The sequence below is a fragment of the Diabrotica undecimpunctata genome, chromosome 1 (assembly GCF_040954645.1).
Source record: "Diabrotica undecimpunctata isolate CICGRU chromosome 1, icDiaUnde3, whole genome shotgun sequence".
In the NCBI taxonomy this organism is placed as follows: Eukaryota; Metazoa; Arthropoda; class Insecta; order Coleoptera; family Chrysomelidae; genus Diabrotica; species Diabrotica undecimpunctata.
The window spans coordinates 40,712,349-40,731,463 of NC_092803.1; the positions used below are offsets into that span (position 1 = coordinate 40,712,349).

General features: G+C 31.2%; 1 protein-coding gene across 1 annotated transcript in view; it reads right to left on the minus strand.

The window, feature by feature from the left end:
* Positions 1-19,097, minus strand: part of LOC140448368 (lysosome membrane protein 2-like) — an 85,161-nt gene extending 66,064 nt beyond the window's left edge. Inside the window, exon 1 of the mRNA XM_072541458.1 lies at positions 18,939-19,097. Coding sequence (XP_072397559.1) covers positions 18,939-18,969 — 31 coding nt within the window. The 5' untranslated portion in view covers positions 18,970-19,097. The remainder of the gene's footprint in view (positions 1-18,938) is intronic.
* Positions 19,098-19,115: the final 18 nt, after the last annotated feature.

Genomic DNA, 19,115 nt, shown 5'->3' on the forward strand with positions numbered 1-19,115 from the left:
AGGTGCAGATGCACCTCCCTGAAAATAATGCTTAAGGCACCCATAATGGCAGTAGTGGGTCATAGAATGCTCGGATTCCGGACTCTGAAGAGGAATAAGAATATCTCTCTCTCTCTTGTCGTTTCCTCATTGCTGAGGATCGTGATTTCCTACAATGCGGGCTGTCAATTCTCTCCATCTCTTGCGATTTTGGGCTGCTCTCATGGACTCGAAAAACGTCTCTCCAGTGGCTTTCTGTACTTGATCTGACCATCGGATAGGTGAGCGTCCTCTGCCTCTACGTCCTTCTACGTTTCCGCACACAATTAGTCTTTCTAAGTTGTCATTGTCTCTTCTCGCAATGTGGCCAAAAAAGCTCAGCTCAAAGTTTAGCTCTTCGAGAATCGACTGATTGGATCTGTGCTCCGTCCACGAGACGCGTAGCATTCGTCTCCAGCACCACATTTCGAATGCGTCAATCCTTTTCCTATCCTTCCAATATAACAATATCCCTCCAATAAGAATATAACAAGAAGAAAAGGAAGACGGAATTTATGTGTTCTAGATATTCTAGACTTTTAAACTTTCTAGATTCTAAGACTATATATATACATCGGTTTAGAACGTCTTTCGACGTTGTCCGATACCTAAACACCATCTCTTCCTATCTTCGTAGTCGTTTGTTGTTAAATTTTCTTTGTTGTTAAATTTGGGATTCTAAGACTATCCCGTCAACAAAAGAAAAGGGCCAAGAATACGAGAATTAGAAGAAGACCTATTAATCTAATTTGAATAGGCTTCTTTCTTAGACCGTAAGAAACATCTGAACTGTTTCCAGATTCTTGAACTTTTTGTCCAAGAAATTAAAAAGACAAAAAAGAAGAGAGTAGTAAGTATCAATCAATCAATACATCAATCAATAATGCCGTTTTATGTCTCATTAAAAATACAATACAAAAATACAGAATACAATACAGTATTCTCTTTTAGCGACATTTGTTCTCCTTGGCACATGTTATCAGGAAGAGAGTAGTAAGTAAGAAGAATGGAGAGATCTACTGACCCCAAACTTAACATTATTGTTTTTTACATATCAAGAGAAAAAAATTTAACACTAGTTAAGAAATTTTTTGGAAGAAAAAGAAAAAAATTATAATATGACAAACTAAAGATCTTCTTCCTTGCACCAATAGGAACCTATTCAGTATTTATCAAATTTTATGACTTTAGGAGATTTTCTTTAAACAAAAGAAAACGAAAAAAAAACATGACAAAAAGAAGAAAACCTATTGTCCCAAAATAAATAAGGTTCTCACTAAGTGAAACCTAAATACCCCATTTCAGAACTCAAGAACTTTTCTTTCAACGGTTACTGCACAACAGACAGATAGGTAGTCGGATCGTTATCGACAAGACCTCAATAAAGACTTGTTGGATCCTTAATAATTATTACTTAATAATTTATAAAACCATCTTAACAGAGAAAAAGAAGAATCTTTTAGAAATGAAAGAGATTATAACAAATAAATAGGCACTTTATTCTTATAATTAAATTACCAACGATTTGCGCAATTTTTGCCAAATGTATGCAACTTTACCGATATTACCAAAATTACCGTACTACTAAATGCTTTTATATACAAAGCATTGTCCAACAAGGCTTCATGTCTCCATTGCTCTTCAACTTGTACTCTGAATCAATATTCACACACGTACTAGATGAGAGCAAAATTGGTATAAAAATAAACGGTAAATATATTAACAATATTAATATCAGGTGTGCTTTCGATACTATTCTGATAGCAAACAGATTAAATGATTTACAAAATATACTATAATATATACTATAGAAGATTAAGATGTAGTCATCGCAAATTTCTAGTAATCCAGTGCACCAGAAAAAGAAGCATAAAAAAATGTACAGTTTATATTAAAAAAAAACACGACCTACAAAACGATATTTCGTTTTTTATAATCAAGAACAGCAAGAGGCCTTCATTTTAAAAACTAATTTATTACCGTATCAAATCGGTAGGTATTTTTAATATGAATAATTCTAACTATATAATAATAAATAAAATCTCGATATCCCTTGTTGGCATACGTGCTTAACGGATTTTTTTTTAAATAAGTGTGACAACATCTTGAACGTATCTGTATCTCTGACGCTGATGTAAATGGTTTTCTGCAAGAGGTTCGTCGACAGTTTTCGACAAGAAATGGTAAAAAATATTCTAGGCTTACAATTAATTTGACTTGACCTGCAATTTAATAAGAAATGCTGTGTAATTGCAAAATATTTGGCTACTGTTTGTTAGCTTCATCAGGAGTGCACTAAAATTATTATTAAAAACAATTAATACACAGAACATACTCACAAACAAATAAAAATTTCACAGAGTGGAATCATTAAAATGCAAACCAGCACATCAAAGAACTTAAAAATTACACTAAAATAATTACTAATACGATTTTTAAAATACATTAACTTTTTTTGCTTAGATATTAAAGCTTAAATAAAATTATATAGAGAGGTAACCTTATGTCATTATTGGCGTTACTATAAAATGTTTAAAATACTAAAATATATATTATTACTAATATTACTAGTGTCTGTTTTAATATTAATGGCATTCCTAGTTCGATATGACATATCTCGAGAAACAATACATTTTTGTAGGTAATTGGTTAATGACTGCAATATTTTCACGTTATCATAATCAAACTGGTGACCTGGTTTTATAAAGTGTTCGACAACAGTTCGTTATTTCTTCAGTTGAAGTCACTTTTGTGTTGTGTGATTCGCTGTTTCAACCACTGACTGGCTTGTCCAATATAACATCCCTGGCAACCTAAATACTTTAATTGATATAATTACGTTACTCTTATACATCACTGGTGTCAGATATTTAATTTTAGAGAATAGGTTTTGCATTTAAGGTTACTGTATTTGCAAATACGAAATAAACAAAATAGTGGGAAAGTACGAGGAAGAAATAGTCAATAAAAATCAACTAAAATAATTGAATTTTGTAAACAACATGATCCTCCTGTTATAAATGGATTTTAGCAACACAGATGGATCAATAAATGCATATAGGTTTATAACCATTATCTTGTAGCACATTACAGCAACTGGGTGGGTGTCAGTTTACTGTATAACTTTTTTTAAATTTGTTTGCTCTTTCATCAATCTGTATTAAAATTGAATGTTAATTTTTGGAAATCCAATTGTATGTTCTTTTTATCACATTCTGCGACCTTAGTGTAACCTTTTCCCGTGGAAACCTCATCTTAAACCAGCTTTTCATTTTTTCTTGGTATGCTTTTTATGTATGTGCTCTGACCACATAAGAGTCATCGGGATTTAATCTTCTGGATAACATAATTAAAAAATTCTTTTATTTCTCTATTGTTTCGTATTCTATATCGGTTTGTAGCTGAGAGGAAGTTTTTCTTCATTTGCTTTAGTCATTGTCCAGACTTGCGTACAGACAGTGGTGTAGAGTATAAATTCTACTATCTATTTCTTCAGTGATAACATTATCAGCCGTAATTATTAGTTCAAGATATTTGAAACGTTTAACGGTTTCGAAATTATAGGTGTTGACCCAATTGGTTGTCTAATTCTCTCATATAGCTGTAGTCTACCCAAAATCTGGAATTGATTGAATTCGATTTGACACAAGACAAAAAAAAAGTTTAAAAAGTGTTAACAAAGGATGCCGTAGACAGAGAATACATCAGACACAACAAGATAAAACTACCCTACCAAGTTGCTGGCCTTAGCCGTCTCCCTGATGAATACATGGACATTCTGGAGGCAACTCCAGGGACAGGGAGGGATTGGTTTTCTGTGGTTTCCCAATCCCATTGCACAATTATATCTGTCCTTAGGGAGGCTGCAGCCACAGCTGCCCTCAACGCGATATCAATTCGTATTCAATAATTTGTACATTTAAAATGAGTCATATATATTAAAAATAATTTCTGACAAGAACCGTTTTAGCACCAACCCATTCACCTCTGACTACCCTGGAAGCTACCTGCTCCACAGGAATCAACATCAACTGAGCCATAACCTAACCACCAGAGAGACACAATGACCTCAGAGCTAATACCCACAAAACGAACCACATCCTGAAAACGTGACAGACACCTAAAACAGGACACACACATACATACCCACCAAAAGGAAGTAATCCAATCAGAGAAAGACACATCAACGAAGTACTTAGTAGAATTGCCCAAGACACAAAACAAAAACTATCTGTCGTAAAAACAGTAGACGTAACAGATTTATGTACATTCTCAAATCAAAGAAGAAAAGCAGCAGACAGACAGCAAAACTAGTTGGTATTATAAAACGTTTTATATTTTGACCATTCATAAAAGCGGTTATAATTGCAGATTTATACAATAGCTTTTACCAATTAACCTGTGTCTCTTTTTCCATACTGTTATAAATATCGATTTGAATAATTAGCATATAAAGTTAAAATGGAAATCACAGTAATTGGACTAATGTGATTTGTTGATTTTTGGTTACTTTAACTATCTTTCGAACACAGTTTTATATCGTAACATGATTCAATTTAACATATTTGATGAGTTAATAATAAGGAGTAATTATTAGAGAGTGTTATTCGCAAATACAAATATGTCAAACAGTCTACATGAAACTACAAGAACTTCATACACTAGTCAAAAAAAAAAACGAAGACCTGCGAGGTGGGCAAATGGTAGAAAAGACGAAGATGTACCTTACCTACGTATTTAGCAAATTCAGAACATTGTTGCCAAGTCCTTGTTATAATTGCTTTATTTACATTAAGAATAACATTTCTGTTTACTTATTATTGTTTGCTATTGCTATGGACTTTTAACTTAAAAAGTACATTGAAAAAACAAAATTTCAAAAAGATGACGTTGACTTTTAAATAGTTGACTGGCAAAATAATAAAACTATAACAAATCATGAATAGAATTAAACAGGTTAAAATTAATGGTATTTTAATTTTACAGATTCAAATATTTGAAACAAGTATCCAAATAATTGCCTGGATTATACTATATTTACACTAATTCTAGTATTTTCCAATAAACAAGCTGTAACTCGTAGTGATAAACCATTCTTTGCAAATTAGTCACTTCGGTTTTATAGGTGTTAATATTTTTCTGACTTAATTAATGCAATTACTCGATACCTTTAAAATCCCTGTAATAAAGTATTGCCGCCTCGTCTGTAAACCATTTCCAGACGATTTCGGAAGTAACCATTTATATTGCTATTTTATTCGTAAATCTTTGCAAAGGATATTACAAATGTTAGGTAAGGAAACGCAGGTACAAATATTAAATGCTTAGCTTTTAAAACGTTATAAATTACTTCCGCCTTCAATGATTTCGAACTTGCCATTTTCGCATACTTTCCATACTTATCTCACGTTCTAACACTGCGCAAAAGTAGCCAACAAATCATATGAATGTAACTGCTCTTTGAATTTAGAGAAAATGAAGCTTTCCCTACTTTTTCGATTTTGCTACTGCGCAGTCATTCGCACCTACTCGCGTCTCTTCATTAGTTTGGGCTAGTATACATATATAATTTGAGTGTTTTTCTTTATTATATCCTGTCAATATTAAGACAACATTTTGGAATCTTCAAATCTAGCTTGAACGTGGTAGTTTGTTTATGGGGAAACCTTCTGTTATTGACTAAGGGAATTATAACTTCACGTATAGAATTTCTAAAAGAGATCCAGCAATACCAACAATATGCTTAATTGAGCAAAATCCATGATCTTTGGAGAATGGATTTCTTTGTAGTCATATGAAATTTAAAATCATAAATAATAAATACAGTATACTCCCTCTATAACGAACACGGTTATTACGAGGTTTCGCTTATAACGAGATACATTAGATGTCCTGTGAAATTTCTATTGAACTATAACCGTCTATAGCGAGGCAAATTTGATTATAACGAGAGAAAATAAGATCCAAAAACGTGTTTTTTACGTTTTTAGTCCGGTCGTGGCTATAAATAAATACCTTTTCAAACAGCTCCTCAATAAACTTAACTGCAGCCCGCAATAAACTTCTTTACAATGAATAAATACAACTGTTTCACATCTTTAGAAAATATATGATAGAATGATACTGGACCATTTAAAGCAGTTAAAAATGACAGAGTTCTTAAAATTGCAGAAGCAATAGTTTATGTTATCCTTAAAAATACGATTTATACATTATGTAGTTGGAAAAAAATATAAGTACAGCTTTTTTGTTTTAACGTATATATTGATAATAAAAGTAAACAACTCTTTTATGTTTAAATATATTTCATTGACAATAAAAAATGGCTTCACCATAGGAAGTTAATGGTTTAGAAAACTACAGATTCATATGTATGCACAGTATTATGATTGTCTGATATAACGAGATCGGCTTATAACGAGGTAATTAGTCTGTCATTTCAGTTCTCGTTATAGAGAGAGTCTACTGTATATAGCTGAAAGTTATATACTTAACATAGACTAATACACTATTTTATTTAGAGCAGAAATATATGACAAGCATTTAAATTAAGAAAATATATATTTATGGAAAAATTGTAAATATCTTGCAATATTTACCTTACACAAGTAAAAGTTTAGCCGCAAAGTACTCGGTGAGAAAAATAAAACAGATAGACCAGGCACAATATAGAAAAGTGTATCGCAGAAAATCCGAAAAGCCTATAAGTTGTACCATCAAGATAATTAAGGCGTTATCTTGGCATGGAAAATCTAATTCCTTAAAAAAAGATTAGCAGAGAAGTGTGAAAATAACTGGACCAAATTGACATAATGAATTTGTTTTTGGATATTATGACGTTATGACAAAAAAATATAGATGATAAGTTTAGCAGATGAACAACATGGTTTTCGAAGTGGAAGATCGTGTACAAGTGCAATATTTGCTATAAAGAAAATTACTGAGATATCACTAGAGTTTAATAGACCAGCATTTCTATGTCGGATTGACTTAAAGAAAGCGTTTGACAGAGTAAGACTCAAAGATGTAATCACTCTTCTGTATAATAGATAAGTTCCCATAAATATTATAAAAGCTATCGAAAACATCTACCAAAACAACAAAATGGAAGTCAGAATAGGTGGAGAACCTGTAGAAATAGGCAGCGGAATATAACAAGGGGACTCTTTGAGCCCTCTGCTCTTCAATTTATTGATGGATGAAATCATCAAAAGCGTTAACTAAGGAAGAGGATATAGAATGGGAAACAAGGAAATAAAAATACTCTGTTACACAGACGACGCAATATTGATAGTCCAAGCTGAAGATAGTCTGCAAAGAATAGTCCACAGATTTAACATAAGAGCAAAATAATTTAATATGATAATCTCTTCTCAGAAAACTAAAACAATAGTAATCAGCAAAGAACCAATCAGATGTAAAATAGAATTTGATGGCATCAGTATTGAATAAGTAATGGAAATAAAATGGACCTGGACAAAGAAGTGAGAGATCAAGTACAAAAAGCAAATAGACTGGTAGGATGGATGCCTTATTAACACTATATGGCGAAACAGACACATTAACACTGAGATGAAGTCAACAATTTATAAAGCCAGTGTAAGATCAATAATGACACAGGCCTCAGAAACAAGACCTGACAGAGCCACAACGCAAAGGCTACTGGAAACGGCAGAGATGAGAGTACTGAGAAGACTTACAGGAAATACGCTGAGAGATCGAAAGAGAAGTTAAGACGTTAGAAGAAAATGGAACGTACAGTACAGTGTATAAATGAATGGACACAAAATAGAAAAAAAGAATGGAATAACCACATAAGCAGAATGGGGGAGACCCGTGTCGTCAAAATAGCAAGAGATAAGTCACCAATCGGCAAAAGAAGTATTGGAGGACCGAGTAAAAGATGAAGTGACAACCTTTCATAGAGGTATTAATCTACCAATGAACAAGCACAATTGCTTATAAAGAGGAAGAAGAAAAAGAAGATGATAAAAAATCATATGATGTAAAAGAAAGTGCGTTTCTCTTGAAATATACAAGTTAATAAAGTAAATCAAAAACAAAATATTATTTTAAAAATATGGAGAATGGTTTATTTAGAAACATTTAGAATGTTTAGAAAAAAAAACCCTCTTGGATTAAAAAATCATAGATTCTTTTGATTAAAATGGTATTTAATATTTAGGTTTTTAAAAGTTAACGAGCTTTGTGTTAAAAATATTTTATATCTTTTTTTTCTCTTCGTATCCGTATTACTTCTTTAGGTTTGATACTATGAATGTTTGGCTGCCCTATCATTAGCTGTCTTTAGATCAAGGTAAGTGCATGTCCAAGTCAAGTCTGTGTAGACCATTAGATGTTAGGGATTTTGCATTTCACCGCAGTCGTACTTGTCATCTTCTGTAGAGTCTCATTTCTTAAGTTTGATCTACATATTGACGTACCGCTTCTGAATATATTTAGAGAGTAGACTACACCACATCCATGTGGTGTAAGGTAATTGATGGCTTTCTTTTGGTGTTAAAGTACAAGCAACCGACTCATCTTTCGAAAGCTTTAAGCGACTTAATTTCGATCGCATATATGGTACTCATAAAGCTCCAATGAGATTTCAATCTTAATGAGCACTTTCGCTAGCCAAACATGGGATTGCATGCGTCACTCTCTTGCTTTTCCTTCTCGGCCACAAAAATAACTCCCCTTCTGATGTTTGGAAAAGCAATTTCGATCAACAGATATAAGTTATGAAGTGGAGTAAATTTCAAGCACGCGGATATTAAACGTCTGGTTTATATCGTGATCAACATGTCAAATATATGTGGAGCGATTTCAAAGTGGCGCTGAATATGCTGCTGCAGAGAAGCACAAACCTAAATCTGACGTAGTTTGCACAATTATTTGAGCTCCCCAACTTGTTCCAGTAAACTTACGTATGGTTATTTCTTGAGGAAACCTTTGCCTTTGTGTCGTCGTAGTGACTTTTAAATGTGAGAATGCGTTCCAATTTTACCCCAAGTATTTTGGTTCTGAATAGTTCTCTAATATTTCTTGTCATCATATTATGTTCAGTTTTTTCTGGATTAATGGTTGTTGTTTGGCAAATTTTTCCTATGGTACATAATTATATTTATTCCAGCGTAGCCAACAATTTGGTTTTTACAAACATACCGGAAAAATATCACAACAATAATGCTGTTTTAAAAAATACTTCCTGTATATTTTTTCTAAATAATGTACTTAAATAAAAATAAATCCGTTAAATATAAACCGTAGCATTATTCTTTGGAATAGAAAGGTTTTGAAAAAAAATATTTTATGATAATACTTTTATTACAAAATCCATTACCTGAAAGAAATTACTTATTTTTATTATTCCTGTTTTATTAAACTAGACATATAAATGATTTATAAAATTAGATAGCCTATACACGTTTGCATAACTTCTAATGATTTTTCATTAGTAGTTGCGTTCTTTGGCCTGCAAATCTTAACGCGATTTTTAGTTGAATTTACTTCACAACAGTAGTTTTAACAATTAGGTTACGATTTGGATACTCATAAATAATTAATTTCGTCGTAACATTAGGTACTTACAAGTTATTGCTTGTAAAGTATCGCCTATTAAAGATTGTTGTTCTAAATATCGTTATTCTAGAAGTGCAACATTGAATCTGTCTGTCGCAATTACAGACAAAACGTCAGAAAGAAATGACGCCAGGCTGCGGTCTATAAATTCCAAAAACTATGTACCATTCAAGAATAGAAAATAAATAACTACAAGAAGTTTTTGTTTAGATTTTAGATGGAAACAATAAAAAAAACAAAAATAGAATCAACTTTTTGCGAAAAACAGAAAGAAAGAGTGTATTTATACGTTCCTTTGAGCGGTTTTAAATTTTCCTGGAATTCAATTCCTAGAAACATTGAAAAAAAGTGTGTCTCTACCATAAAACACATAATATTCTAACATTTCTACGAAAAATAAGACTACGAACAAATAGAAGAAATACAATACTGAAATTGTCAAATATATTAAAATATATACAATGTATACAATATATTAAAATTATGTCTAAAAATCCAAATATATAGAACTAATGTCATTTAAAAAGGTGATGTAATGTTCAAGGTATTATTTCCGTAGTTTTTTGTATATTATATAAACTATGTATGTATAAAACTAATATTTTAAACGTGGAGAAATATTAATAAGAAAAGAAGCTAACGTATTGGAGACGTAATGCTAATAACAGAAAGAAATTCATGATTAACGTTAGTAAAGCAAGAAAACATCGCTAAACGTGAGCCCTAAACAGTACAAAGATTTTAGCAGATAACAGTTTTGGTATAATTTTTAAATATTTTTTTCTTCCAGCTAAACAGTTATCGACATGTGTAAAAGTAAAAGATTTTTAATATTTATAGACATACGTATAAAAAATATAAATTGAATAAATACTAGGTGGCTCTTTTGTACTATTGAATAATAGAAACGTTGACAGTCCAGGCGAGATCTGTAGAAAAGATAGTGGACATTTTCCAAAGCAAAGAAGTCAATTTTTTTGCTGTAATCACTTCAGGATATACCTTGTATAAATAATCACAATATGTGTCACTTAAAAACCTTGTCCTTAATTTTCTATTTACCAAAATCTGGACAAAATCGAAAATTTTTGCTTTTTGCGCCCATAACTCGAGAGATATTGCCCCTGCAAAAAAAAACTATAAAAGGTAAAAAGTTTTGTCCTTCAATTTTACATAATATCTGATTTAGCTAGAGATTAAAAATGTTATGTTTATTGTTTAAAAAATAGCAATAATTGGAAAAAAATGTGCAAAAAATTGAGTTTTTTCTTTAAATTTTTTCGAGCTCTTAAATATAACTTACAGATTTCATATTTCGATTAAAAAACTTTATAATACGGGTAAAACTTGTCCTAAATTTCGTTAGGGTTGGTTTAATAGTTCCTGCATAATAATTTTGAAATCCGGGGTGCGCAAAAAATTGCAAATTTGCAAAATTATGTTGTGCCCAAAATAAGCACTTTAAATAGTCAAACATTTATTTACATATAAAAAAAGATTAAAGCTTTAAAAGGCACTTTGAAAAATTGAAATCGGTCAACTGCGAAAGCCTAGGGTAGTTATAGATAATTTTTTGGCGACTTATAAACAAATAAAATATCTTGGCGAGTTTTATATGTATCAATTTCAAAATTTGTAACGCTTATAGAACTTTGAAAAACGCTTCTTTAAAAAAACAATGCATTCGGTTTATTCGTTGACGAGATATCCAAGCAACACTTTGACTGCCTCCATAGTGAAAAAAAGTAGATCCTTCCATCCGTAAATATTTTTTCCGCTTTATACACACAAAATTAAAAACTAAGCATATATGTTCACGGTTCTTTAAAAAGAAAACGTTAGTACAGTTAGAGATGAGAATCACCATATGATTCATGTGGTCTTTTTATCTTATATCGTCTATTACAATTATACGCCTATTACCACAAGATAAAAGTAATTTTCTGGAAAAATGCAATTTCGCTATAAATGAATATAGCGTGCATCACGTTATGCTTCTCATGCCAGTGAAAGTATTAAAGTTGGCAAGTAGTCCAGTCGTCAGATATTTGACCGCTTAAAAATTATACGAACAAGCTGAATTTTGCTGAGAATGTCAATTTTGGGACCCCAAAAATATGCAGAACAGTTTACCAGTCTTCAATTTACCAAGGAATATTTCAAATAAAAAACATATCTGAGATAAAAAAAATGTTTATAAGCACTCTTTGTGTAAAATAAACCGTTCTTTTAGAAACAACGCTTGAAGCGACAGACCATATTTGAATATATAAAAAAATGTGTATCAACTCGACGGTAAAAATTCGATATCTTTTGATCAGAGTATCTTATTAATAAGAATCAAAATGCATTTTAAAGGGGAAGAGTACAGCTTTCGAATTCAGTTTTTTTAAATAAAGTCAGCTTCCATAAATCTGTTTAACAAATAAACGTTAAACGATTTTTGCAATTTTTTATGATTCTCACAAGATCAATAAAATTTATCACTTTCATTAGCCGGTCGTAGTGGAATTTCTATTGCTAGAGCCCAAAATCTATAACATGAAATTTCGATTTTGAATTTTGGGATCAAATATGGGGCATTTCAATTATTCAGCAAATATGAAAAATTCAGAATTTAAACTTTTACATTACAAACGATTGCCCATCACGGGAAATGCATTCACGAAGACGTTATTGGGTGGAATTTGTAGTTTGTAGTATCTAAAAACGTACTGGTGTAATTGAAAAAAGCAATTTAAATGTTTTAGATCGTTTGGAATGTGAAAGTTTAAATTCAGCGTTTTTTTTTGGCATATTCCAAATGCCTCACATTTTTTATCGAAACCAAAAACCGAAATTGTATGCTATTTGTTATGAAGTGTAGGCTATAACAATGGATATTCTATAGTGACCGATCAATAAAAGTGAAAAATTTTATTGATCTCATGAGAATCATAAAAATGGCAAAAATCGCGAAACGTTTATTTATCTAGCACCTTTATAAAAGCTGATTTTATTTGTGACAACATACAAAAGTTGCATACGAAGTCTGCACTCTTCGCCTTTAAAACGCATTTTGATTTTTGTCGACAGGACACTCTGATCAAAAGATCGAATTTTAACCATCTATAACCAATTCCAAAACCTTTTAACCATCTCGTTTGTGTTTGGGTTAGCTATACCGTGTTTTTTTCTTTCTGATAGGAACCTATATATAGTTGACTCCCCTACGCCAGTCATGTTGGCACAACTTTCGACTATGTTGCGAACAGTGTTTGTGGGATTCTGAGAAACCAGAGCATCGTGAACATTTAGGACAATAGTCTTCTCTCTTGGTAAATAGACAGACTTACTGACTATACGCAACAGTACCGGTGTAAAACTTGATGATGTTGATGTTGAAGCCATCACAAACAATCCAACAAAACGAGCCGGCATCTTTATACCCATTATATTATTAAAAATCTGAAAAATTCCATCCTAATTATCTTGCAACGAATAGTACCTTCGGATATAATTTCCAGGTTTTCTAGTAAAGTAATTAAACGCGAAGATTAGTATTGAAATATCCAAAGAGATAAGGTATTCTTATTTACAAAATTGTTAATGGTTAAATTCTTATTTTTATTAATATAATATAATAACCAACATTAGCTGTGAAAGTTTTAATTGTTTTTTGCTAAATATATTAATATTAAAACATTATATTATTATTTAATGAATAAACACCTCAGGAACGCCAATGATGATACAAATTTAACGACCGTTTTATGACTTTGAGGCGCATTTCGTGCTCTCAACAATTTGTGAACGGAGAATAGTTGATACAAATTTTATTTAAAATTAAATTTGCGCGCGTAAATTATTTTTAAATCGCCGGTCACTTCAAGCGTTATTTCTGAGAAAACGGTTAATTCTACAGAAAAAGTGATAATGAAAATTTTTGTTTAAAATTGTCTCAGCTATACTTTTTTTATTTAAAACAATTTTTTCTACCTCATACAAATTCTTGGGAGATCGATTTTTTGCGTATTAAGTAGAAGCTGAGGGGTAAAAGTGGTAAAACTTTTTTGCATAATGCGCGATGTCCTAAAACTAGCATTCTCAGTAGAATTCAGCTTGTTCGTACGATTTTTAGAGCTTCAGTGGCTTTTTGGTCTCTGAAGACAGGAATAATGAATTTACTGCCAAACTATAAGTGATAGGGTTCTAATTTTTAAGCAAATACCCTTGTCTTGTTAAGTACCTTTTATATAAAAATTTTTTCGTGATGCGTCTCGTGACAACATGCATAAAAAAATCGTTTACGCGTAAAAAGTAGCATGGGAGGAATGGTGGGGTAAGTCCCTTGGCGTACTGAGCAAGAGCAAAATCAAATTGGCGATTTCAAAATCAGAAGTACTTAGTAAACATTTCTAAATTTTTAAAATAATTTACCTATTAAAATTAATTTATTTCAGCAGTTTTATAGTAATTATTATTTTAATAATTAAATTTTGAAAATTACTTATACTGTATATATTATTCTGGTTTAATCACCTAATATGTCTTTAAACTATTTTTTTAGTTGGGCAGGTAGATTCTATCTTGTGTATCTTCTGAGTTATTGTTTTTTCAAAATCTTAATTTTGTATCTCAGTGTCTTCATCGTCGATTTGGATATTTATGATTTATTCTTCCCTTTTTCATCTAAAATTCCATATCTCGTTCAACCTCTTCTATTTGTATTTAGCTCAATATTTTTACATGTCGACTGTTACAAGTGCAGATAATAATATTTGAGCCCATGCTTGACTAACTGCAGGTTTTTGTGCAATCTTTTTTGCATTTGCAATTAATATTTCTGTGGTCGCAGGGTAAAAGGTCTTAAGTCAAGTTTTGGCCATTTTGAGTTTAATGGACCAACGGATAGGTGACTATCTATATTTGTGGGTAAAAAAACCTGAGTCCTACATAACGATTCATTTCTCCAATATAATTGGAGGAAATAATAACATAAGTCAAATATTGTTTGTTTGTTTTTGGGTAAAACAACCTTAGTGACATAAGAACTTATTCGCTTATGACATTTTGAGCAAAAGTTCCTATGTCAGTTTAGGAAGCTATACCCAGTTATAAAAATTGCTGTGGCAACCTTGAATTAACATCACATAAGAATCAAGTTTCTTACTGTGATTCACAGTTTATGTTTTAGAAGCCTTTTTATCACTGTGTTACTATGTTATAGAAGTTTGTATTTTATCTAAGCTAGTTTATTACGAAATGGATAGTTTTTTATGAGGAAAAAAACTAGCCCTAATGGGTTTATCTAAACAATATAGCTGTAAGTATTACATATACTCGTAATTATTATTACTATGTAAAATGCTAGTGAGGTTATGATTTATATTTTATTAGTTTACAAAAATTGCAACGTTTTTATATGTAAATTATTTTAAATTAACTGCTAATAAACTTATCATTTGTTTTGGTTTCATACAAATAGAATTGGTTTTCATTTTGACATATTTGTTTTATTTATCAGATAAAAACCAGGCAACCACATGCACACCAGCCAAAAGTAACAAGTACATTTGGTGATGATATACAGAGTGCCTCAAAAGATAAATGTAAGTGAAAACTGAGTTTAACAAACGTATTTTACTAGCTGCACTTTGTTTTTTCGTGTTTTCTTTTAATAACTCTTCATATTTTTTCAGGACAAATTGTAAATGAGTTTGAGGATCCTTTTCATAATAGTGATGATGAAGACAAAGACCCAGATGACATAACTGAGACCACAGGAAAGAAAAGATAAAATCATCAATCATATAAATTCGTTCCCAAGACATGAAAGCCATTACAGCAGAAACCATTTTAAAAAAAGTATCTTCCATCTCATTTAAATATTTCTGTAATGTATTTACTTTACAGAGAATCAGTGACGGACCACCCAGTATTCTACAATGTGTATATGTAGAAATATTTTTAAGGAAATGAATTTAAGTTTCAAAGTGCCCCATAATGATACATGCAACACGTGCGATACATTCAAGCTAAAAGTGAAATTATGTAAAGATGAAGTAGAAAAACAAGATCTTTTAATTGAATGGAACAGACATAAAACTGTCGCTGACAAACATGTTTAAGCAAAATCAAAGGATAAAGCTGACGTTATAAAAAACCCTTCAATTAAAATGGTAACCTTTAATTTGCAACAAGTCTTACAAACTCCTTATCTACGTTCATCTATAATGTTTTATAAACGTCAACTGACCGTATATAATTTAACAGTCCATGAAGGTGACACAGGAGTAGCTTGGAATTTTATGTGGAATGAAACAATCGCTGGACGAGGTGGTACCCAGATTGGTACTTGCGTGTACAGATATTTTCCCAACTTTCACCAGATATAACTCATTTAATCATGTATTCTGATACATGTACACGTCAAAACAGAAATTCACATATAGCTGCTATGTGTTTTTCAGCGTTACAAAACTCTTATATTTTGTAGTCTATAGATCACAAATTTATGATAAGTGGACATTCACATATGGAATTTGACACAGTGCATGCAAATATAGAAAAGAATAAAAAAAAACATCCATGGATATTCATCATCCATGTGACTGGTCTCAGTTAATCCGATCAATGGGACCGAAATATATTGTGGTAGATATGGATCAACCAGATTTCCTAGAATTTAAGCAACTATATGTCAAAGAATTGCAATTAAAAACAAAAGATGACGAGAATAATAAATTTGTGTGGCATGGTATCCAATGGATGCGATTTTTGAAAGAAAAAAATATGTGTACTCTGTTGTATAAAACGTCTATAGAATTAGATGTGCCTTTTAAAAAAATATCTTTTCTAAGAAGAGGACAAAATATTCCAGATTTAAGGCCTGCAACTCAGTATACTGAGTGTTTACCTATAAGTAAAGGGAAAAAGGCAAACTTAATCAGCATTTTACATTTAATAAATCCAGTGTTCCATGACTATTATAAAAACCTAAAAATCCCTGGATCTAGAACGAAGGATAACGTCACCTCTGATGATGAGTAATATTTCTTTTTTTAAGATTTTTCTCTTAATAACGAATCAAAAAATGTTTAGTTTGTCTGATTTTATTAAATATTTACTATAATACATTTCTTATTTATTTTTAATACGTAATATAATAATTAATGACTACAGATGCCATTTTTTTCATAATACATGTATTGAGATATCGGTGGTCCAAAAACTTAAGTCATATAACCCATTGTAGCATAATTACATAAGTCATTTTTTTATGAATTTAAAATAATTTTGATCTAGTTAGCTATGTAACTCCTAGATAAACAATATCGATTTTAAAACGATTTTTAAGTTATGATTCTGGAAAAATGTCAAAATATTTTAAGCTCGTATTTCTCGATACAATGATTTCTGACTTAAGAACTTTTAGCCTTTTTACTAATGAATCGGGCAGTAAAGCCTGTCATTTTAAGTAAGCTCCCACCCCCATTATGTAGCATTCATTGTATTTCCAACACACTTCTGTAGTTGGAAATATAGTCGAAATAAGTGTTGCTAAGCTGCTGATTGAGTGGGTGGCAGCACGGGCAGTTGGTAGTTCTAATTTGGTTTTTTAAAACACAATTTATCTAACGTTAAGTCGCATTTTGAGTATTGTTTTGCATTGTACAATACGGAAATAATTTTGCTACCGATGCATTTTATTTCTCACTTTTATGGGATTTTTCTCCTAAAAAATACTTGCTTCTTAACAGACTGTTATTTGTTGACAATAATTTTACACTCTTCCTTTTTCAAATGCGATTATTGAATGGCATAAAATTGTTTATTATAATTATAAAATTATAATAGATATTTGAAAATATCAAATTTGAAATTCTTTTCGTAGACATTGAATAAAAAAAAAGGTCGAAATCGGGTGACAGGAAGCTGAGAAAATGCAATTTGTGCTCGACATGCCGAGGGGTTTACCCCACCCTACCTGCTGTGTAACTTTTATGCAAAAACGATTTTTTTTTCTTTTTTATGCATTGTGTCACGAGGCGCATCACTCAAAATCTTTTATAAAAAAATTACTTGACAAGACAAGGCTATTTGTTTAAAAACTAGCCACCTATCATTTATAGTTAGGCGGCAACTGCATGACAAATTTAATTTTCGATATCTCGATAACGAATAAACTAAATGTATTGTTATTTTGAAGAAGCGTCTTTCAAAGTTCTGTAAGTGTACAAATTTTGAAATTGATAGGTATAAAACTCATCAAATTATTTTATTTATTTATAAACCAAAAAATTGTTTATAACTTAAAAAATCTCCCTAAGCTCTCCTAGCTTGAACCTTTCTTTATATATTAAAAAATGTTCGACTATCGAAAGTGCTTTTTTTGGGCCCACCATAATTTTGAAAATTTGCCCTTTTTGTTAAAGACCCTGGACAAAATTTTTATGTAAAAACTGTTAAAGCGATCCTAACGAAATTTAGCTAACGGTTCAGTTGTGTTATAAAGTTTTTCTAGGCGGTTGTTAGTTGTGTTTAAGGATTAAAAAAATTTAAAGGAAAAACTAAATTTTTGCTCTTTTTTTTCAATTATTGCTATTTTTTAAACAATAAACAATAAATTGTTAATTTCTAGCTAGTCAAATATTATGAAAAATTAAAAAACTAAACTATTACCTTTTATATATTTTTTTTTTGGGATCAATATCTCTCGAGTGGCGAAAATATGGGTGCAAAAACCAAAAATTTTCGATTTTATTAATTAGAAAATTAAGGATAAGGTTTACGACTGATGCATCTCGTGGTTAGTGATACATGGTACATCCTGAAGGGATTCCAGTAAAAAGTAGACTCTCATGTCCAATTCAATACAGATCCCGCGTAACTATACTAAATAAATTAATTCCCTTAATTAAGAATGTCTCTGCACCCTAAGATACACAACGTTCTAGCAGCTTTGCGAAAAATGCGACTAGGAGAAAGAAACACCGACAATCTGTAATATCTTGCGATTTGTACAATACATATGGCCTTTTTACTAAAATTATGTGTGAAAATTCAAAAACATGTAAGTCTTTTACTGTTAAAACTCATGTTTTAACTTATAAGTTCATAGGTTTAGTCTACGATATTGAGAGAAATGAGAAATGGTACGCTCAAAAAGGAGGATAACCGATTGAAGAATGATACTAACTCTAAGAGATAAAAAACTATGGAAACGTGGATAAATAGGAAAAACTCATAAACCGGCGCCAAATCACAAGTAAATAAATAAAGGAAATTTTCCATATTTTTTTAATAAAGTTTACTCGCAAATTAGGCTTTTCAAATGTCCAAATTGTACTTACTTTTATTGAAAGTGTACTTAATCTCCCTCATCTTGAACTATCCACGCACTGCAGTCCAAAAAGCCGGAATGTCACTGACACTTACTTTAAACAAAATTATTTCCTCAACGCGAGCACAATATCCGCTTTTTTGAGAAATAAATGCATTCGAAGCTTTTCAATGGTTTTAAACCACGC